Source organism: Phacochoerus africanus, chromosome 1 (assembly GCF_016906955.1).
Source record: "Phacochoerus africanus isolate WHEZ1 chromosome 1, ROS_Pafr_v1, whole genome shotgun sequence".
Lineage (NCBI taxonomy): Eukaryota > Metazoa > Chordata > Mammalia > Artiodactyla > Suidae > Phacochoerus > Phacochoerus africanus.
This window is the reverse complement of record NC_062544.1, coordinates 29,479,947-29,504,126: the sequence shown is the minus strand read 5'-3', so window position 1 is coordinate 29,504,126 and position 24,180 is coordinate 29,479,947. Positions and strand designations below refer to the sequence as shown.

The following is a 24,180-nucleotide window of genomic DNA, read 5'->3' as shown; positions in this document are numbered from 1 at the left end:
TTAAGACAACAGGGGCTGAAGAATCACTGGCAAAATTCATAGTTTAACTCTGAAAGTGATACTTGTTTTTATTTTTTGATCTGTTCTTATGAGTCCTGTCAGGTTGGAATCACTTCTGACCTCTGAGTAGTAAATATATCTGTAATATTTTATTAAACAATCGGTAATGCTTTCTACTTCACTTAAAATATTAGCAGTATCATTTAAAAAAAAAACAAACACCTTTTTAAAAAGACCTTTCATAATGCTTCCCTACCCTCCTGGCCCTATCCTATAAATTCTTTCTATAATTAAAATATCGAGACTCATCCATTCACAACTTCTATTATAGATAACACATATCGTCTCCTTTCTGGAAATTCTCTTAAAGCTCCCATTCAAGTGCCATGGGACTTTAAAGTCTTCTACAAGCCTTTCACATTCTCCTGGCAGCCCTTTCATTTTTGCTCTAGTATCTTCTTTCCTCTATGGATACCAATTTTCACCAGCCTTTTTGCATTTTGTATTTCATGGCTAGGTTACTGACAATGCCCTCCCCCTCTCTGAGACACTGGTCCCCTTTCTTTGTTTCCGAGGGAAGATATTTTACAATCTTTGTTTTTCAGATTTACCTCTTTCCAAAGCACCTTTCAAACCAAAAAGGAAACCCCCCTTTCAGATCACTCACCAAATTTTATTTCTATGTTGCAATAGTCAACCTTCTTAGGTAATCATTTCAGCTACTGGCTAATTGTCTTATCTCTTTTAAGTAATAGCCCCCTTTAGGAACTAGAGGTGTTTTTGTTTGTTTGTTTGTTTAAGCTAGGTATCTGGAGTTATCTGTTTGGGTACCAGGTTAGCAATCGATGAGTTCATTTACTGAACTTAAAACACCAGCATTTCACAAATCAATAAACTGAAGTAAAATAAAAATCAGTGATATACATGCGTTCCTTCTCCAGATTTTGAAAAAAAGTTTTGTTTTGTTTTACCTTTTTAAATAGGAAAGACTTCTATTTGGCTCATATCATCCCACCAACACTGCCTTTAGTGGAAAAATAAATGACAAAATAGTCCCTTTGAAAAGAAATTATTTTCCCCTGAACCACTTAAAAATTGGTTTTAAGAATTCTTTATGCAATTAAAAATTTTTAATTAAAAACAATCAGTGATATAAAAGAATATAATCCAGTGTTTGTGGTTTGTTTCATTTTTTTCTTTCCTTTCTTTTTTTTCTTTTTACAGCTGCACCTGTGGCATATGGAAGTTCCCAGGTCAGGGGCTGAACTGGAGTTGCTGCTGAGGCCTATGGCACAGCCCCAGCAACACCTGATCTGAACCACATCTGCGACCTATGCTGCGGCTTGTGGCAATGCCAGATCCTTAACCCAATGAGCAAGGCCAGGGATCGAACACTCATCCTCAGAGAGTCAGCACTGGGTCCTTATCCCACTGAGCCACAACGGGAACTTTGATTGGGTTTTTGATGATTCATCTACCTATAAACATAGCCCAGGTTTTAGCACATTTAGAATTGAATTCCTTAAGGGAGAAGGAAGGCATTAGGATTTTAGGCAAGTGAATGTATTTAGTGGATAAAATTCAGTCCTTGAAGGAACTTTGTATTGATTGTATTATAAATGCAAAGAAATACTGCCTGATCAGCAGTCCTAACCTCAAGGGACACTATGACAGGAAACACAGTAGTCTCTGGAGGCCAGCTGTGGCATTTGGAGCCAGAAGCCTGACATACATCATGCAGAAGGCATAGACTATATTTGGTGACATGACTCAACCTAGCCAAATATAGGCAACTGATACAGTGTGACTCTGGGGAACTATACTACCAAATTCTACAGCCTAGAAGAGATTCAGACTCCAACTAGGCAATTCTATGCTAGGCATTTGTGAGTTGGAAAGGACCAATATTTACCAACTAGAATGACTAAGAATTACTGGGGGGAGGAGGTGCTCAAAAGAACGGTGTGTACTATCATATTCTTTTAAGATACTAACTAAAAGTAACTGAATTAATGAAAGGAGAAAAGACTAGAAGTAAATATGCTAAAATATTAGCAGTATATCTATTATTTCAAAATTAGGTAAAATAAATTATTTTCTAAAAAGTAACCCACATATTATTGCTACTGGTGATTCAGCAGAAAATGATAGAATGCTACCATTTCAACACATAAACATAAAATAGCAAACATTCTACAGTGCTACTAGATTTCATGCTATGACCTTTTCTTTTTCAGAGTTGTGCCAGTATTGCTGGGGACATGGTATCGGCCAAGGCATGACACAGGGATAACTCTGCAAGGTTGTCTAGTATAAAGCTGTGCAGTCTAAAAAGTGACAGACAAGAAGCATGAAATTCTGAGTGTGTGTGTATATGTATACGCAAACACACACACATATATATTTAGATTTAGATTATGCCTTTTTTTTTTTTTTTTTTTGTGGCCACGATGTGCCACAGGGAAGTTCCCGGGCCAGGGATTGAACCCATGCCACTGCAGTGACCACACCAGATCCTGAACCCACTGTGCCATAAGAGAACTCTGAAATTCTGAATATATTTTTACTGACTCTCACTATACAAACTTAGATACTCCAAAGAAAAGGGAGAGGTTTTCAGTGGATATTGTTAAAAATTTCTAATAGGAAAAGGATAAGCATGGACTTAGGTGCATTCCTAAAACAGATGAAAAGTTTTATGCATATGATATACCACACTCACACACACACACAAAAGTATACATTATTTGCTGTTGTTTAACCAGCGATGCTTCTCCTGGGTCTCTTTCTGCTATTTTTGTTTAGTTCATATCTAAGTAAGACAAGGCTATACTGCCCTAAATAAAATTTTTTATAGTTTATAGTAATTATTTTTTAAAATGCTACACCAGAAACCTGAATTTTAAAAAATTTAAAAAAAATTTTTTTATTACTTAATGAATTTTATTACATAATTTTTTAAGGGAGGTGCTGTACCTGCTTTTTCTTTCTTTTTTTTTTTTGTCTTTTGTCTTTGTTGTTGTTGTTGCTATTTCTTGGGCTGCTCCCGCGGCATATGGAGGTTCCCAGGCTAGGGGTTGAATCAGAGCTGTAGCCACCGGCCTACGCCAGAGCCACAGCAACGCTGGATCCGAGCTGCGTCTGCAACCTACACCACAGCTCACGGCAACGCCCCTACACCACAGCTCACGGCAACGCCGGATCATTAACCCACTGAGCAAGGGCAGGGACCGAACCCGCAACCTCATGGTTCCCAGTCGGATTCGTTAACCACTGCGCCACGACGGGAACTCCCCCTGCCTTTCTTTATCTGCTATTTTTACCAGCACTGCCTCAGACTTGCCGCAAGATGGCGCTGTGGGGTCCTGGACGACGCAAAGCAAGGTTCAAGAAATGTATAAATAAATCAGGTTTTGAATACCAACCTTATCCATACACAAAGGCCGAACACATATCAATATGAACAAATAAAAATGTGTCCTACATGTTCTATCATTTAATGATACAAAGATTATCACTTTTAATAATTTATTCTATTGGCCTAAAAGTAAGTCCCCAAATCATAATCAGTAACATTATTCTACCCCTTAACGTATCTATGATACAACCAGCTTCCAGTAAAGATGTTTCCACACAAAATTACGAGGAAGAAACTGGCTGGGCCTGACATTAACTGGATGGAGAGTCTTACCCCCTCCCAAAGAGCCATTTAAAGTATACATACAGAGTTTACAGTAAACAAAACCCCTCTCCAAGAAAGATCTGATGTTCAGTTTAAAAGCTTGTAAAAAATAAAAATAAAAAATTTGAATTCTCTTGCCTATCTCTCTAGGTTCATCTCTCACACTGCCATTTCCCTTCTCGCAATAGGTATTCTGGACTTTCAGAAGTACTGGCCCACTAACTTTTTTTGGCAGGAGGGTGCATTAACTTTTACTTCTGGTTCTTTCCTCTGGCACGCCTTCCTTTCTCTCTGCCTCCGATGTTGTTTCACCACTCAAGCCTCCACAATTTTGTCCAGGTAGCTTCTTTCACAGGTCTCGCAACCTACGGAAAATCCCTGCCCCAAGCCACCTGCTCTCCGGTTTAGACAGGCCTATGGGCTCCATACAACACCCCTTATACTTATTATACCATATTTAAATTATCTATTTCTAAACTCTCTTCCTCTAGGGTGACAAAATCCTTAAGGACAGATTTTGGGTCTCGCAACTCAGAGCTTAGAGAAGAGAAGGTGCTCAATAAGTAGCTGCTGAATGAATGAAAAAAACAAAGCCAGCAACTGGTGGTCTCTGCCACGCAGTGAAACACGCAGTGAAAAGAGTAGAGCTGGACAAAGCCCATCTTGTGAGCTAGATCAAATTACTTTGTTTCTCTGAACCTCAGAGAAACAGAGATTTCCATTTACATGTAAGAAATTCAAGAAATAATTTTTGCAGAATGCCCAGAAAAGCCCCCCAGTTTAGAGTTATGTGCTCAATTAATATTCATTCCCTTTCCCTCATCAACTCTAAGCCAGAGATAATCAATAATTTTCTACTTGTGAGAGAAAGAAAAAGGAAAAATTCCTCTAAGCCACATAAGACCCAAACTGGAACCTTGGAGAAGGGAGTGGCCATATTATGGGGGGATTTTTTTCAGCTTCAGAGAAGCGAGTTTGCTAATGTTCTGAGTTACAAACAGGGATATAATTCTTCTCCGGGGAAGAGAAGAGAAAAAAAACCTCTTTACTTTTATGATAGCCAAACTGGCAGAAGCAGAAGTATATTAGGAAATGAAAACTTTGAAAATTCAGCTTAAAAATGCTACTTTTAATAAAAGCCAAGGAGGATCTTCCTTTTGTACCAATAGCTCAGATTCAATCTTTCAATTCTGATATGATAGCTGAAAAACAGACTGTCACGGTGGCAAAAAATTTAACATTTATCTTTAAGATAAGTCAATGGGTTATGTTTCTATAGCTTAAGGTTGGTTTCACGTAGAAGGATTGCTTTGACTCAGGGCAGGTACAAAGTTGGAAGATCTAAAACATTTACGAATTTCAGGCAGAAGGGAATGTCTAGAGAGACACTAGCAAAGAGCTGATCCAATTAAGGAATTCAAAAGATTTCCTACTGCCAGTAAACCTAACAACAAACCAGCCAGCAGGAAGGCTATTTTTATCCCTACCAGAGGCCTTCTGACTCTGGATGCTACATTTAGAGGACAGAGCAACAAGATAACTTGCCTTAAGAGGATGTTATGATACCAGTGATTAATGGCAATTTTTTAAGCTTTAAAAAACTAGGCATAGTTTTTATCCAAAATAAACCAGCCAAAGTCAGTTAAAAAAAAAAAAAAGAAGATAAAGAAGATAATATAACGGAAAGAAAAGTGGAAAAACAGACCAATGGGTACTAGAAAAGTTTTCAGTAATCTAGAAACAAAGCCAAGGCAGTACATTAAAATCCTCCTACCTTGCAAAAAGGCTGATGAAAAGAAATATGTGTTATAAGAGACATATTTTAAAAGAACCAGTGAATAAAAATAAATAATTGTAGAACTCCCCCAAAAGTAAAGGTGATTTTTTTTTTCTTTCTTTCTTTTTTGGCCCCTTGGCATATGGAGTTCCTTGGCCAGGGATCAGACCTGAGCCACAATAGTTGTGACCTCCACCGCAGCTGGGGCAACTCCAGATCCTTTAACCTGCTGTGCCAGGCCAGGGATTTAGCCTTCGTTTTTGTGTTGCAGAGACGCACGGCCACAGTAGGAACTCCAGTAAAAACGATTTTGAGAAGTGGTTCTCTGTACCAACATGAAGAAGATCAAGACAAATTCATGAAATCCCTTGGGACTCTAAGCTAAATTACATATGGATGATGGAGAACTTTAGAGATGAGATGAGCCCCTCTTAACACTGGTTATTGAAGTTCAAACCCCAAAAAGCAATGAGCTAAGTCAGTGGTTGGCTTTCTGCATACATACCTATCATTAACGCTAATCTCTAATTTAACATAAATCCTGATGACTTTACTGAATCTTAAAGAAGAATGAGCTTGGATTTCACATCTAATCTAATTTCACCTTTGTTATTTCTCAAAAGGCCCAGGTCCTATTTTCCTTTATCAGTACTCAAGGCACTGAGTCTTCCTCTTATTCATTAGCCTTAAAAATAATAAACAGACTGTTCGAAGATGTCTGCAAATTATTTGGAGGATAAGCTGCATGAGGCCAAGAGTCTAAGTTTTTATTTCCTGATATATCCCAAAGGCCTAAAATAGTGCCTGGCACTTAGTGTTTGCTTGATATGTATTTGTTTTATGAGCAGCCCCCATAGCTTTAGACTTTATACATCTACCCGAAGTGGTTCTCAAAGTGGAGTGAGGGTGGGGGTGAGGAGGGAGGGCAGTCTATCTGAATCACTGCTGGAATACACATATGCTTAAGTCTCATGACAGACTTGGTGAATCAGAATCAACAAAAAAGAACAAGCCAGCTTGGAAAAGCTCCCTCAGTGATTCTATTTTGACCTCCACCCCCTAAAGGCACTCTCGATAAGAAATCAGCAGGTGTGAGGTATGGATCTTTTACAGAAGATTATGATAAAATACACATTTTCAATTCTGTCCCCAGTCTCCTACACAAAAATTAAGAAACCTGAATGCCTACTGTCCGAAGTATACTAAGACAAACTTTTTTTTTAAACATTTGTTTCCCCTCATAAACACTACACAATAAATACCTAAGCTACTGAACCAGGAACCAGATGCAATGTGTTCCTATCTTGATTCGCTAGGTACCAGTTCGCTGAGTGACTTTACAAAAGCTGTTGTATCTCTCTGAACTGCAGTTTCTTCAGCTATAAAGCGGAGATCACACACACAAAAAAATCACATGAGGGAGTTCCCTTCGTGGCTCAGTGGTTAATGAACCCAGCTAGGATCCATGAGGATGCGGGTTCAATCCCTGCCCTCACTCAGTGGGTTAAGGATCCAGTGTTGCCGTGAGCTGTGGTGGAAGTTGCAGATGTAGCTTGGATCCTGTGTTGCTGTGGCGTAGACCGACAGCTGTAGCTCTGATTAGACCCCTGGCCTGGGAGCCTCCATATGCTGTGGGAGTGGCCCTAAAAAGCAAAAAAAAAAAAAAAAAAATTCACATGAAAGATTACTGTAACGATTTAAGTTAGAGATAATTCTCAGAAGGGGCAAAGAAGAAAATTCAGAGAAATGGTATCAGAGGTAACTGCCCTTTCCCTTGAAACTGGTTGTTAACCCTGCTTCCTATACAGAATGTCCAGGTCTACTTCAAAAAAGAAATATGCAGACGAGCAATCAAATGTGTCCTGTGGTCCACTACTACCCAGCACATGGAATATGCTCAAATGTTTGTGGAACTAGAACATAAGCAGGAACTAAAACGTAAGTTACTTCCAAACCATGTGGCTTGAAGGCCCTCTCCCCTCCTAACAAGAGCTGCCATGTTACCCAACTCCAGGGGGCACCCCTCTTGTCACATGGCTCCCCAAGTGCCAGATGTAGCCTAAACAGTCCACACACCTGGCGTGCCTCAAAAGGCAGAAAGATGGCTTTAGATGCCAGAGACAAAGTTCCAAAATGCTACTGGTAGAGAAGATAATCTAGCACTAGGATAGGGTAACTGACTTCCTCATTCTCTGTCCTCTTCTTCATTTCCTCTATTGAACTCCTTTTTTATTTTTATTTCTTAAACTTTATTTATTTATTTTTGTTTTTTTTAGGGCTGCACCTGAGGCATATGGAGGTTCTCAAACTAGGGGGTCCAATTGGAGCTACAGCTGCCGGCCTACACCACAGCCACAACACCAGGTCTGCGACCTACACCACAGCTCACAGCAACACCGGATCCTTAACCCACTGAGCAAGGCCAGGGATTGAACCCACAACCTCATGGTTCCTAGTTGGATTCCTTCCCGCTGAGTCACAACGGGAGCTCCAAACTCCTTTTTTAAATGTTCTTTTTGGTAATGTGGAACATTTTAATAGCAGGAATTTAAAGCTGAACAATTTAGAGAAGTTCTCTCTACAGCAGTGTTTCATAATCTTTCATAACTATTAAGACCTACTTTGATCAAAATATCTCAGAGAGACTCCCCACCCTAAAAAGCCTAACAAGCTCTCAAGCCTCACTCCAGTGGATTGACTACAAGTAAAACAACCACAACAAAAACTCTTAATAATAAAAGGCTACGATGAATTCAGCAACACCTCTGGATGTGTTTTAATTGTATTACATCAGCATCCACATGCTTTTGAAAGATTATCATGCAAACAGACATGACAAATCTATCATCTCTCTAGAATGCTTTGTTCTAACAGGTTCATAGACCCCATCAAATAATCCCCATCGTTGAAGAGGTCTACAAATTGAGAGCAGAAACATTACATAAGGCCAAGTTTAAATAAGTGTTTCCTAAACATAGTATCTTTAGGCCTATCTCGAAAAGATGCAGTCTAGAAACAAAGCCTTCACTCAGCTGAATAAATCTGATTTCTGATTATATTCCTTCTTACATGCTACTCAATATTAAATGCTGCCACACCCAAATTCACAGGAAACCCATACACTACTTTTCGTCATTAAATCATAAAAACCTTCAATTTTGTCACTTAGGAAGAACCGTACAGAACTGCTGAGAGTGATTCAAAGACCACTAAGTTCAAGTCCTCCATTTACAGGTGAGGAAATCAAAATCTAGAGGGAAGTGGTTGACTTAAGATAATACCAGGTCTTAATATAATCCTAAATGCTTCTCTTTTTATTTCCTACAATTTGGGAAAATCTAATATAAGCTAACGACTTCTGATCTTTTATAATACAGAGACCAAGTGGCTGATTTAAATATCTCTATGTAATTAACCACGCCAGCATTTATTATTTGGAAAATCATAGCTAGCAGAAGTTAGATTTTTTTCCTTTATAATTCAATTAATCATGATTGCTCTTCAGAATTAAGAGCTCCACTTTATTGTTGGTTTCTCAAGAACTAAAAAGGGTCTTCTGGGTGGCTGATTTCTCCGTTTTCCCAGTGTACAGCAACTGGCATCAGCCCAGTTGGATTCCAAAGAGATTATGGAACTGCTTTCCCTTCAGAGTTCCACTAATGTTCTTAATTGACTGGTTACCAGGTAATACCCAGAATAAAACAATGCCTTGCTTTTAGAATGGAGTGCACTGGTGTGGGGCTGAAATCAGAATCAGTCTACTAGACAAAAAAATGAAGCCCAGAGGTAGCCTGGCCATCTCCAAATCAGATTCAAAAAGTAGTAACTAGTTTAAAGCTAGTTAAAAAGTATTCCTTTTGCAAATTTTTACTGTTGAACAGCAACAAATTCACTCTTTTCCCTCTTTGAACTTTGGGAGGGAGCATAGTAGTAGCATGAGGGGGAAAAACAAGGAGTCAAAAATTTAAAAATTACAAATCAGGCATATACAGCTGATAAGTAAACTGCATACAATATTCAGGTAGAAATCCCATGCATGCCAGGAAGAAATAATTTTGTGGCTCAGTTGTGCAACTGTTCTGTGCCTCCTCTTGCTAAACTGAATGCAAAGAAAATTTTGGATATTTTTATGACAGCTACAAATCAGGTGGCATTGGTTCCCCTCCTTCAAAGTCAGCAATAACATATTCCAGGATTATATAAAGAGATCAAGGAACATCTTAAGACCTTCATAGAACTCACCATTGTATTATTACATAATCAAAAGGGCTTTCATAATGCAGATTATTAGCATATAGTGCTGCTCTAGTAGCTGTCAGGAAATGAAACAGCAAGTCACCTCTATAGAATTTTATAATATAGAAGGAAAGAAACAAAAATAAGTGACATTATCAAAAGGTAAAATATACTATTATTAATTTGGACATGGTACATGAACAAAAATAGATTTCTATAAATGTTCTGGACCTCCTTTTACTTTTTTAGACTGCAGAGAAGGCCTTACTATTTTACACTGACAAACTGTTGACAAAGTCTGAAAACCTTACTACTTAAATGTTATTCAGATTTCACTTCTAAATGGAAACTAATATTATGGTAATATCTGTACTTATTAAATGTACACAATACTTAATGTGAAGACGCACTTTTTTTTTTTTGTCTTTGTTGTTGTTGTTGTTGTTGCTATTTCTTGGGCCGCTCCCGCGGCATATGGAGGTTCCCAGGCTAGGGGTTGAATCGGAGCTGTAGCCACCGGCCTACGCCAGAGCCACAGCAACGCGGGATCCGAGCCACGTCTGCAACCTACACCACAGCTCACGGCAACGCCGGATCGTCAGCCCACTGAGCAAGGCCAGGGACCGAACCCACAACCTCATGGTTCCTAGTCAGATTCGCTAACCACTGCGCCATGACGGGAACTCCAAGACGCACTTTTTGTTACCTGATTGCTGTTTGTTTTTTGATTTGGTTATTTCGAAGTGTTAACTGTCACATACAGTTTATTCCTTAACCACTCCCTGCCTTGATTGTGAGTCTAGCAAAATTAAGTCACAATAGCCATAAAATATGTGAGCCTCAATACAATCGTAAAGACAAAAAAGTTAATGAGTTAAAAGCATCTTTGAAATAACTGTTTAGGCTCTTTAACCTTCTAGTAACATAAAAAAATTTACTGTCACTTTCCCCCTGCCCGCCCTGTACCCTCATCTCTCACCCAGGTAAAATCAGAGTTGTAACAATGTTTTAAGATGCCTACTCAATTTTCATGGACTCAAATAAGATTCTTTGTGCTCAATGTTCAGGATTAGGATAAGGAGATTGCTTGACTAATTATGGACCCACATCATGGATGACATAAGACAAATTCCCCCTTTGTGACAACTGCTTATATGATTTTCAGAACAAGTAAGAACAAGGGTCAATATTCTATCACAAACACATGGAGAGCAGAGGACAGAGGACCACTACTTTGTACTTACCAATACATATTATATACAAAAATCAGGCAGATGAGCATCTGGCCAAGGTAGAAGGAGCATTTAGTACTAACCAGTTGGTTTCGGTTCAGAGGCCAGAGTAAGGCAGACTTCCATTCGAGGCTATGAGCACATCAGTGTTCACAAACAACACATTTTGTTTCCCCCAGGTATTTTCCTTTCCCTTCCTCCCCTTTAAAAATAAAACAAACCAAAAAACCAAACCCGAAAACAACAGCAATCCTCCACCTGGAAAAGTACAGTCCTACAGTTTGAAAGCCACACCTTTGTAAGCTCTGCCTACACAGGGCTGTGAGGAATCTACCGAACCCTGACCAATAGTCAGAAAGGAGACAGCAGGTCCAAACTAAGAATACACCCTGTACAAGTAATACAATGGAAATCATGCCCCACGACTTTGTCCTCTTCTTCCTCACAAAGGAAGTTACCTCAGCACAGAAGCCCAGGTCCCATCCTATCGCACAACTAAGCAGAAGAGAAAGGCTGTTTAGGATGTTCCATTTCAGCCATCAGGCAAGGGAGAATGCAGAAGGAGAGGAAACCACTTCGATTCTAAATAGCCACACGCTTACTTCATTGCAGCCAAGTTTAAATCATATTCTTTGCTATGTGCCTTACTCCATTACTCATGAGGCTTCTAGGAGTAGGGTGATTTTCTGCTCTCCAGAGACCTCAGCCACTCCCCTGCTATGCTGCTTTGAATTACTTGGTATCGTCCAAACACAGCAAGAAAGGACCAGCGGAATTCAGGAGGGCTCCCACCAGGTTTGCGGGGCAGCTGCTTGGAGGACTCTGAATCTTGAAGACTTGTAATAAAGATCCCCCAATTCACCAGAGGACCCTGGATACCATGGAATGGTAATTTGCCAGGAAGGAGAAATTTGATTATGAACCCAAGTAAAATTTAGCTGTTTTGCATGATCCATGTCTTCTTTATGGTACTTCGGATCATGTCCCATTAAATATCCCCTGAAGAAAAATGTCTATCTAATCCTTTAAAAGGGTGACAGGGGAGTTGGCTGCAGAGTACTACATAGTTGTCTTTTCTCAACTTGCCACAGGCAAACTGATTTAAATAGAAAAAGGCTAAATACTTTAAGAAATTATAACCCTCCCCACTACTTCAAATAAATCATTTTTATATTACACCAACAGGACTTAAGTCAGTTTCTTTCCCCCTTTTTAAACTATACTTACTCTGAAACTCAAATTTATTACTGAATGCTACTAAATTTAGTCCTACTTTCAACAGCTTTCATGAAAGGTTTCCAGAGCTATCTTGGTATACATAAAGTCAGTATCCAATATCTGTTAGAAAACATGTGTATCAGTAAACACATGTTCTTGAAAATAGAGACCGACGTGACTACAATTTGGAGTGTAGGAATGGTAAGATCAAAGGAAAATTTAGGGTGTTCTGGTTATTATTCATGGTATCTTTGTTAAGTAGCTCTAACTTCATTCCTTCCCCTACTGTAAAGATACAGAATTTACATAATTATCCCAATAGTCACTCTCTCTCACAGTGACATAAAAAAATCTCTAAAATTAACGAAACTGGCTTTGTGCACTAAATTTTCAACTGTTTCATGATTTTCTTCTAGAGATTATTATGAATTCTTTTGCTTAGCAACAAAGAGGCACAGATGGAATTATCACTTGCCCACTCATTTAAGCATTTGTTTCAAACAAATTCATAGCAATGAAAAATAGTGGGGGAAGGGCCCCCTAATTTAATGTGCAGATAAAGGGGAAAAAACTCAAAAAAAATTTCAAAATGCAAAGTTACAATAACTTCAGTCAGGAATTAAATACATAGCATTTCTGGAGCAGATCCTGCTCTTAAATTCTGATTAAATGAATGCAGGAAGCAAGTGAGGCAATACTGTCTAACTATATAACACACTCCCACTACTTACTCGACATATGCACTAAGGTTTCTTGGGCACCATGGGAATATGTAAAAGACTGGCACTTTAAACAACTTGCATTTCTGAATTCAATCATTGCCCACATGCAAATTAAGTATTTAAAATGTCTGAAACTCAGAGGGGTATGGGTAGATGTGTTGAGTTCTCCCTTCCAAAAACTGGAAGCAAGATACATTCTGTAACAATACGAAGAGTGAAAGACTCCAATTTCACGACATTCTGAGGAAAAATAAGGTGATGTTCTGATTCATAATTTAGTTAATTAATATCTGAAGAACAACTCTATACTGTTTTGACAATTTACAGATTGCCTTTGTTCTCTCAATAATTTTGCTGTCTCATTTGGCTTTCTAGTGAAATGAAGCAAATTGGATATTAAATTGTTTTCATATATAGGATTTAAAATACTCAACTATTATGAAACTGGATTGTTCTATTCTGTCTGACATAGTAATTTTCAAATAGTAGTTTTTGGCTCTTTATTCCTGTGCTGCCTCCCTCTGTTTTCATTCCATAAACTGCTGCTTTCTGGTTTATATCCATATACCTTTATTCCCTTTGCATACAGGAAAAAAAAAAAACACCGAATTTTCAGAGGTGTCTCCTAATGTACTGTGAATGTAATACTGCTTCATGAATCTTTATTTCACTGTGTCCAGCCTATGCTTCAGAAGGCTGAAAGCAGATGCACTTGCATGTGGTTTCATGCTGCTGCATTTCTAAACAATAAGTACCAATTTCACAGGCGAGAATAAAAACACAAATAACAGTAAGATACAATACTCCTCAAATCATCATCTCAGCATCTATACTAGTGAGGCTTTTTCGGTGCGGGTGAAGAAAATACTTGGTAACCCTAATAATTATTATAGCGATACGCAAGCTGCCACCTCGGAGATCAAAATTCAAAAATCGGTCTGTAGCTCAGGCTCTTAGCTTATGAGACTGGGTATGCAGTGAAGAAAATGAACTCAGTCTCTGGGGAGGAACTGCTGCAGATCATCACCAGTGTTGGTTATGGAGAAGGCAATACATAATTTCGTGGATAAAAATAACATATGGACATGCCAGCTGATCAGTGAAAGGACAGGAAGATAAAGCAGAGGGAGGACCTTTTTCCTCTCAAAGAGGTAAACATCTGTACATGGAGAAAATGAAAGTAGCCTTAAAATTCTTAGAAAAACTATTTTTAAATGAACTAAAAATATATATAAATTATGAAATGAAAGCTAACTATTCCTTTTGCACATTTCTTTAAAAAAAGAAAAAGGTTTCTAAACAAGCCAATTAGAATCAGTAGCACATTCATAGAGATGTTGCTGGGCAAAATAAAATTTTAAACCCATTTCATAAAGGGAGATCTTTTTTTTCCCCAAAAGAAAAAAAAGTTGGGGGATTAAAAAAAATTTAAATAACATACCCTTACCAATTCACTCAATTGATAGTTTTTGTATCAATTTTAGGCTTTATTATTTAATCATATACCCACAAACCACATATCTATGAGGAACTGCAAATGAATATAAAAATAAAGGAGGTAATTCATAACATATTTCATAAAATTATTTTTAGGATAAAATCAACCCAAATATAAAATCTGCCTCCATATGATAGAGTTTAAAAAATAACAATTTTCAAGTTAATTCTTCTAATTGAATTTTTATTCTTTTTTTCTAAAAGGCATATTATTCTCTACTAATCTCATGGAAATAATGTCCATTTTCTGTTTTCTCTGTTTCTAAGGAAGCAGAACATTATGAAGAGGCTATTTATTTTCAAAATGGATAGGAAGTTTTATATTCTTATTTTAACAGGAAAATGCATTTTTTAAAGATATTCAACTTTTATTATCACCTTTAAACAAAATCTCATAATAGAACCACTGTTAAACAGTTTGGAGTTCCCATCGTGGCGCAGTGGTTAATGAATCCGACTAGGAACCACGAGGTTGCAGGTTCGATCCCTGCCCTTGCTCAGGGGGTTAAGGATCCGGCGTTGCCATGAGCTGTGGTGTAGGTTGCAGACGCAGCTCGGATCCCGAGTTGCTGTGGCTCTGGCATAGGCCGGTGGCTACGGCTCCCACTCGACCCCTAGCCTGGGAACCTTCATATGCCTTGGGAGCGGCCCGAGAAATAGCAAAAAGACCAAAAAAAAAAAAAAAAAATTTAAACATAGTTTTCCTGAATCAGCTACCTAAACCAGAGGAGAGTTTGACAAGAAATAAAGTATTCCCCTGAACAAAACTACATTTTGGTAGCAACAGACAACAATGGTACAAAGTTCATCATTTTGGTTTAAAAAAAAAAAAATCAAGTATAATCACAGTCTGGCATTTTAGGACCATTAACTCATCTGTGAATTCTTTATTGTTCTTGGAAGGAAAAAATACACAAAGTTCATTTAATATGCTTAAGTCACCTTGACACTTAAGTTGAAAATGCTTTTCTCATTTGATAAGCATGAAAACAGACTCAATAGATGTTTAGCAATAATCGATAACATTTATTAAGTGTCTTCTTAAGGAACTAGGCAGTATGCTGGATTTTACTGACACATCATATCAGTTAATCCTCACAACCACTGCAAACTGTAGTGGCAGAATGGCAATTTAAATCCAGGTCTATCTGACTTCAAAACTCATGTCTTTTCATTCTGCCACACTTCCTCTTATAAGTCACAATTTTACAAAAGCTTTGTGTTCCCACATTAGGTCAATCAGGTTTTTTTTCCTTCTGTCGTCACACTTAATTTTTTATTATCTCTACAAAATCAGCCTACAGAAACCTAGTTTAGGTAAAAATTGGTAAGAAGAAATTTAAAGGGGATATAGAATAAAGGCAGAAGTTAATGCAATAAGCCATTTAGCAAACTAGAAGTGAAGAAATAAACCTGAGAGAGTTGTCATGACTGTATTTGATAAATCAAGGAAATATTAATACTATTAGAATAATGTGTGTAAACTCTTAAATACTAGTTAGATGCTTACCTCTTTGAAGCATCCATAGTAAAAAGTGTTCATACTTGTTATTTGTAAACTGTTTTCTCTAATAAGAGACATAAGCACTTTTCATGAAAATGAGTTCTAATTATTATTCCTAGTATCTAGTACATAAGAGGCTGTCAAAAAAAGAGGCTTTCTTTCTGCTGAAGAAATCAAATACATTAAGAAAATGTCCTTTAGAAACTTCTTCTGTACTTGACTTTGAATTTTGAAACAATCATGGATTCATAGCAGGTTATAAAAAGTAGTACAGAGAGATCCTGTGTACCCTTTATCCAGTATCCCCATCTGGGAACATCTTAAATAACTGCAGTATAAAACCAGGAAAGTGACCCTGGTACAAGCCAAAGATTTATTCAGATTTCTCCTTTAGCTACTTTATTTTAGAGTGTACAGTTTTTCTGCTGCTAGAAAGGGCCTGAGACTCCCCTCATTTTTCTGATGGGAAAACAAAGGGTCAAAGAGTCCAAAAGACTAGCTAAGGTCAGAGTGTTAAGAAGTGGCACAAATAAAACCAATTCTGACAGATCATCTTTCCTCATAAACAAAGTATGTAACCAGATTAGAGCCCACCAGAATTCCCTGAGGAATTCAGTAAAGACCTTCAAAATAATCCCATTTCAATGTTAGTTCATCAGATTGAAACCTATTTTTTCACATATTGTTTTTCATCTCTCCAGACCACAAAAAATTCCTCTTTAAAAAATTAACTCTTATTGGTCTGCTGAAAAATAATTTTATTGCATAAGTACTATGGAAAACCAAACTCGAAGGAAAACTAGGCACTTGATGCAACAGGCTCCTTGCCACTTTGATCCCAGTGAAAAGCTGTAGTGGCTTATAAACACTGAATGAATGAATAAATGAATGAACAAGTAGACAAATGAATGAATAACTTAAGGGGGAGGACTAAATATCAAACAACTCAAATGTCTTTAAAAAAACAATAAAACTTTGTTGTATAGTAAAATAAGATTTTCTTTTTTTCCAGAAGGTGTTTTATTTTAGGGAGTAGTTTTCACAAAATCAGAGCTAAAAGGGCCCTTACAGAACATCTAATCTGGTCATTCTCAACTTTGGCTACACATGAGCATCACCTGAAACAGTAAAAAAAAAAAAAAGAAAAATCATAAGGAGTTCCCTTTGTGGCTCAGAGGTTTTGGAACCCGACTAGGATCCATGAAGATGCAGGCTGATCCCTGACCTCACTCAGAGGGTTAAGGATCTGGCATTTCGGTGAGCTATGTGTGGTGTAGATGGAAGACACGGTTGGATCCCAAGTTGCTGTAGCTGTGGTGTAGGCTGGCAGCTGGAGCTCTGATTCAACCCCCAGCCTGGGAACTTCCATATGTCATGGGTTTGCCCCTAAAAAGCAAAAAAAAAAAAAAAAACATAAGCCCCACACCACATCTGGAAAGGGGCTCAGGCATCTGTGTTTTATTTTTAAAGCTCCCCATTATTAAATCCCTTATTAAAAGAGTAGTTCTAATTCTAAGTCCCTTATAAAGATGAAGAACCTGAGGCCAAGTCAAACTGCAATATCTTATTTAAGGTAAAATAATTAAGACAGAATCCAAGTGGGAACAGCACTTTTTTTTTTAACATAATACTTAAAAAGTATTTTAAGAACTACAGAGCTTCATTTTTAACTTTGAGACCACTGGCCTGTTTTTTTTGTTTGTTTGTTTTTTCCTGTCTTTTCAGAGCTGCACCCTAGGCATTTGGAGCTTCCCAGGCTAGCGGTTGAACTGAAGATGTAGCTGCAGGCCTATGTCACAGTCATAGCAACTGCATTTCTGAGCCCAAGCATTTCCACAGCTCATGGATCCTTAAACCCACTGAATGAGGCCAGGGATGCCTGGATCTTGCATCTTCACGGATGCTGGTCAGACTCATTTCCACTGAGCCACGACAGACTTCCTATTGACCATTTTTAAAAATGGGAAACTAGGCCAAAAAAAAAAAATCTATCAATATTTGAACTCTTCGTATTGTATAGTCATTGGCATTGGCAAATAGACATACAGGTTTGCAGCACTAAGCAGGTTTTGCCTGAGATTTAAAAAAATGAGGAGTGGTTCCTATCTTTCCAGTGAACTGCCCTCATTAGTACCATTGTAGTTCCCTTAATTGGTATTGTGAAGGGCCTACAGTGGATGTCCATCAAATACATTTGATTTTTTCTTAACAAAAAAGAGGTACATTTATAAAGTTGATGGAACTGACTGGATACAAAATATGAATCTATATTATCTTCCATATTTATCATGTTACATACATGATACAAATTTTAAACTATTTACTAAAATAAAAAAATTACATTTTGAAAATTACCTTTAATCGAATCATTTTCGGCTCTCATTATGTCGATGAGTGAACTCTCCAGTGAATGCATGTCAAATGTCCTGGGGCGATCCTGTAAACACAAACAGCCACAAACAGCTTTTAAAATAGCATTAAATTACAAAAGAGGAGAGTAAGCTGCATTTGATGGGACACTGATCACCCAGTGACAAATTTCCTCCCTCTCTATGTAAAGCACAGTATTACTATGTTTTATTTTTAACACTTACAAAACACCAAAACCACAAAAGTACATACCTAAGGCTCAGCAAAGACTGATTTGATTGGTTTCTAGTATCATTTCAATAAAAGCATTACTTTTATGAACAAAGCAAAAACAAACTAATTCTCATATGGTTAAAAACATTAAAGAAATATATAAATAAAATTCATAATCTTTCACTGCCACATAAGATTGCAGTAATGTGGCCATTTCTGCACATACTTGTTCCAGCCGTAATCTACTAAGGTGGCAAGCAACACGTGCTATTCAGAAGAGCTATATTTACTTATAAGCCAAGACCTGAAAATAGTCATCAAATGTCTGTAAGACCACTAAGTGGCAAAGTATGCTTGATTTTTTTCTGCCAGTTAAATTAAAGGGAAGATAGGGTGTGGGGAACACTGCTGGCTGAACAAAATACATTTCACGAGAGGGTGAGGAATCTGAAAATATACAACTACCCAACTGCTGTGGTATTCTTCAGGATAAAAAGTACTGGAGATAACTAAAATTAAAGCCTAGCTTGACGGTGAAAAGTTGATGAAAATATTTTCAAATACTGAAGGGGAAGCTGTAATACATGTTTCTGACCCACCTTAAGAATAAACACATACAAAGACTACAGCAAAGGTATTAAAAAGGGGGGGGGGCTTCCAAAGAAATTTGAAGAGTACAATTTCATAACCATCTCTTCAATTATATTTTCTTTTTTTTTCTTCTACCAGGTATCATCTAACCTAGTGACATTTTATACTATTATACATACAATCAATAGGTTCATGATCATTACTATTTTTTCTTTTTAGGGCTGCATCTGTGCCATATGGAAGATCCCAGGCCAGGGGTCAAATTGGGGCTGTAGTTGCCAGCCTACACCACAGCCAAAGCAATGCCAGATCTGAGCCGCATCTGAGACCTATGCTGCAGCTTGAGGCAATGTCAGATCCTTAACCCACTGAGCGAGGCCAGGGATTGAACCGCTGAGCCACAACAGTTAACTCCCTCAATTATATTTTCTCTCGCATTACCTTTTAACTTAAAGATTTGGCTTTTTAAAGGAATTCATCTAATTTTATCCCCTTTTTTTCAGACTTGTTGGGATCTCACTTTTCTACTTTCCTAGCTAACTTCTAGAACTTTAAGGTTGATAGAACACGTCCGCCTCTTTTTTTTTTTTTTTTTGTCTTTTTGCTATTTCTTGGGCCGCTCCCGTGGCATATGGAGGTTCCCAGGGCAGGGGTTGAATGGGAGCCGTGGCCACCGGCCTATGCCAGAACCACAGCAATGCGGGATCCACGCCGCGTCTGCAACCTATCCCACAGCTCACGGCAACGCCGGATCCTTAACCCGCTGAGCAAGGGCAGGGATCAAACCCGCAACCTCATGGTTCCTAGTCGGATTCGTTAACCACTGCACCACAATGGGAACTCCCACGTCTACCTCTTGAAAGGCAACTTTTGATCACTCTGCCATCTCTCCTTTGTCTTTCCACAATACTGTGCACCCTGTACTATTATTCTTCTTCCTCAAAACAGGGACCACTCATCCTAACCCCACCCCACCACATAGACATTAGGCTATGTTCACTGAATTGGTTTTTTAAGCTTTATGTTCACAAAAAGCAGAAACTCTTCCATTTTTATCCTTCCTCATCTCAAGCACTGAATTAAATAAAAATTGTATTGCATAGTCTTTTGGAAACAGTGTATTTGAGGCACAACTTAAGAAAGAAGTTACAATAAAATTTCACTATCTCATACTGCAGTAGCTGGACTTGATCTCCCTTCAGCAATCTAAGAACCACACTCATAATCAGGCCAGCCACTACCTCTTTCTCTAACACAAGACCAGTCTTGGGGGCATGAATTCTCACTGTCCGTTCACTTGTCTATGTCTTCTGACTGTCAGTTTTCCAAGGGTAGGAACTATGTCTTACATTAAACCTTGTCAGTGCATAGAACTCCATGGTGTGCTGAGATACTCAAGTCCTCAACACACTGGACTGCCCAAAGGGCCTGAGGTGCCAGGAACACCCTGGCAGATGATTTGTTTCTGTATTATCATGTTGTACGTGTGCCATGACGTGAAACAGGTTGAGAAGCCTGGTTCTACGTATCTGTATCACTGTGCCTCACCCCAGAAGGACCTGGCAGGTTAGGAAGTATGTGTATGCTTGCTCAAAGAATGAATGAACGAATTCCTTCCAAGTAATTTTTAAATGTTTAAAATAGTTCTTTTCTCCTATTTCTTTATCTTGAGGTTTGCTTTTATATATCCCCCTTCTGGCTATGGAGCTGTAGGGGTTTGGGGAAGCAGTCAAAATAACTGTAATGGCAGTGGGGGGAGGCAGAGGGGGAGACCTCGGCCCACTTTTTTTTTTTTAATGCAACCAAAGTAGTAAGCAACCTGCGAATTTCCAGAACTTGCATTTTGCCAATCACTGGAGAGAATCAGTTGGTAAGGATTATTACACAGTATTTTTGTTTGGTTTGACTAATGACAGCTGTTTTCAGTAAGTAAAGAAGCCTCCTTTTCACCTATGTTTCTCTCTCTCTCTTTTTTTTTTTTTTGCTTTTTAGAGCCACACCCACGGCATATGGAGGTTCCCAGGCTAGGGGTCCAATTGGACTTTTCACCTATAATTTTCTAAATGTGATAGTGAAATTTAGCAAAGCCCATTCATACTCACCCCCACCCCCCACCCCCAGCCTTCTGCCTAGAACATAAAGATTTTTGCTAAAATAACAACCACTGATTAGAAAACTGGTAGAGTACATTAACACTAAAATCCTAAATGAATTTTTAAATTTTCAGTAATGCTTTGTGGGATTAAAAAACAAAAAAAAATCCTCTATCCTTTTTACACTTATACTTGCTTTCCTTTCATTTGTAACGATTTAATATAAGGTCGGTAAATAGAATACCAATATACAAACTCTGATCAATTGGTACTGACTCTCAGATGCAGTGTCTTAGGGAGAATTTTCAGGCTCTGTCTGGATTTAGAAGAAAACAGTGTCTCAAGAGATTGCTGAGGATCACTGAATGCAAAACACAAGACCCAATGGCACAAGCACCACATTTTGCCAGCCTTGGTCTGATATGCACTCTTCCCCACAATCCAAGCTTATTCCCCCAATTAAAATTATTATAAACTACATTTGTATAACACTTTGTTTCTGGTGATGCTAGGGCAATTTAAAGAGTTCAAAGCCACATATTTTATCAAGCAAACATTCTATTGTTAGAGAGGGTCCAAAGTTTATCATTCTTGTTGACTCCCTCACTGATCTTTTCTGTCCATTTAAAATATCTAATTTTTTAAAAAGGACTAAAATGTAATGCCCACATCATTAAGACGTAGGTGGAGGGGTAGACACAAATAAACCCAAGAAATAAGAATAGCACAAACAATGCTGGTTTTCCTGCCCGACAAACAAAGTGTCAAATCAAAAATGTTTTAATTTCCATATCTCATTCTTCGATTTTACCTTTTTGACTTGCCTATTGGGTCAAATATCATAACCATTTATCTATTTTCTAGAATACATTTCCCAGAAAGTAAATTAACTATAAAAACAGAGACCTTGTTAAGTGACAGCTCTTGACTGAGCTTGAGCTGATGACCAATACATGAACATGAGCCTGAATCAGTGGAAGCGAGCTTTAGATAGTAGGGAGCCTGGCATGTCCTGTGAGGTTGGACACTTGCATCCTCTAGACCTCTTTCCTGATCTGAAAGAGGAAAGAGTTTGATTAGATCGCTAATGTTCCTTTTTTGGCTCCAAAATACGTTTGTATTCTAGCTTTCTGATATCTTAAAATAATCTGCCCTCTTTAAAGATGTGCAGCTTAACTTATGATAAGTATGGCAGGAACCAAAAATGTGAAGGGGAATGACTGATCAAAGTTTCTTGCTTCTTGCCCACAAAAAGGTGGGGACAATGACTGATTAATAAGAAAAAGAACTCTTAGAGTCTTAAAAGGACAGTCACTGAATTTTCATTATGCTACACATAATGCAAAACAAAAGTCTTTTTCAAAAAATTACTTAAAACAAATTGTTGAAGGAGGATGTCCTGATTTCCCACAAAAGTTCAAGGAATTTAGGAAGTTCCCATTGTGGCTTATTGGTAATGAGCCTGACTAGTATCCATGAGGATGTGGGTTTGATCCCTGGCCTCGATCAATGGGTTAAGGATCTAGCATTGCCATGAGCTGTGGTGTAGGTCGCAGGCTCGGCTCAGATCCCGAGTTGCTGTGGCTGTGTCTGTGGTGTAGGCCAGCAGCTGCAGCTCCGATTCGACTCCCAGCCTCAAACTTTTATATGGCACATGTGCGGCCCTAAAAAGGAAGAAAAGAGTTCAAGGAATCTATTATAAAACAAAAGGCACTGACAACTCTATTTGCTTCAACCCGCCATTGCCAGTTTCTTTTGGCAGCCTATGGGGAGAAAAAGGAGAAGAACAGAGCTACCCTTTACTGAGTATCTACTAAGTACGTGACATTATTCTAGGTACTTTTTAAATACTGTCTTAATTAATCTTCAAACTTCGTTATTATACATTAGATTGTATTAGTCTTGTTTTAGTGATTAAAACTAAGACTGAGGAAAATCCAGCTTATTGCACAGATAGCTTACTGCATAGCTGATCAGTTTAGGATTCAAGTGCAAGTTTTACTCCAAAGCAGATTTTGCTGCCTTGGGTAAAGTAATGGTCGTGGCATGGTGGTCAAAAGATCATACTAATTAAGATATACATTAGAAGAAAGGATCGTTCTGGGGGCAGGAACGTGCTGGCTAGTACCTGGCAAATATGACTCAGTAGACAAGAGAAAGAACAAAATGTATGTAGGATGATATCAGAGATACTAAAAACATAAGTAGAGATATAGAAGCCTCATCTTCCTTTTTCCCGTTGAAATGACAGATGTGGTCCACAAATTAGAGACCTAACACAAATGCAACTACAGCCAAGCAGAGGAGCAGAAGGGGTAGTGATAGTAATAATAATAATAATAATGGCAGCTAATATTTATCAAACTCTAATGCTTTACAGGCATAATCTCATTTATTCCTCATGAAAATCTTAAATCAATTAAGTGTTCAGTGATTATCCAATTTCACAAATGAAGAAAGTGAAGCTTAGAGTAACTTTATCAATGTCAGGTAAGTGGAGAAGGTATAATTTAAACCCAAGCTTTCTGACTCTGGAACATGTGAGCTTAATAATCGTGAATGAAAATAAAAGACCATCCATTATTTTCAAGGCTCATCAAAGCAAACTTTATTACAATGCATAGTCCTCTTTTTATTTTTTAATCTTAATTGTTGTATTTAATACTTTGAGTAGCCTGTCAGTAACTCATTGGTTTTGGTTTCTGTCATCTCTACTTCACCGGACAATTTCTAAAGGTAAAACCACACAACCCACTGCGAAAATCAAAGCTGATAAAAATAACCCTATGACAAAACAAACTACTATTTCAAAGAATAGGGTCTGTTCTTTTAATATACACCTGAAAAATCCTGACTGCCATAGCAAAATAGGAAGACCTACATCAGCAAATAACTGATGACATGGCGTTTTATAACATCCCAGAAGGAGCCACATGAAGCACATGAACCTGTTGGTCTATTACTATCAACTTGAAAAACTGGACTGTAACTATGCCACAAACCAAAATTATCATTTTGTAGCTTTTTAAAAATAAAACATCCAGA

The 24,180-nt window shown here is 38.0% G+C and overlaps 1 protein-coding gene across 7 annotated transcripts in view; it reads right to left on the bottom strand.

Annotated features, from left to right (window-relative positions):
- CPEB4 (cytoplasmic polyadenylation element binding protein 4) overlaps positions 1-24,180 on the bottom strand; it is a 68,600-nt gene that overhangs the window by 28,976 nt on the left and 15,444 nt on the right. For 6 of the 7 annotated variants that reach the window (XM_047791512.1, XM_047791346.1, XM_047791466.1 and 3 more), the window contains one exon: positions 18,224-18,305. In XM_047791512.1, coding sequence (XP_047647468.1) covers positions 18,224-18,305 — 82 coding nt within the window. Of the gene's footprint in view, positions 1-18,223; positions 18,306-22,041; positions 22,228-24,180 lie in introns of those variants that run through there. The other variant, XM_047791758.1, reaches the window with a different exon arrangement.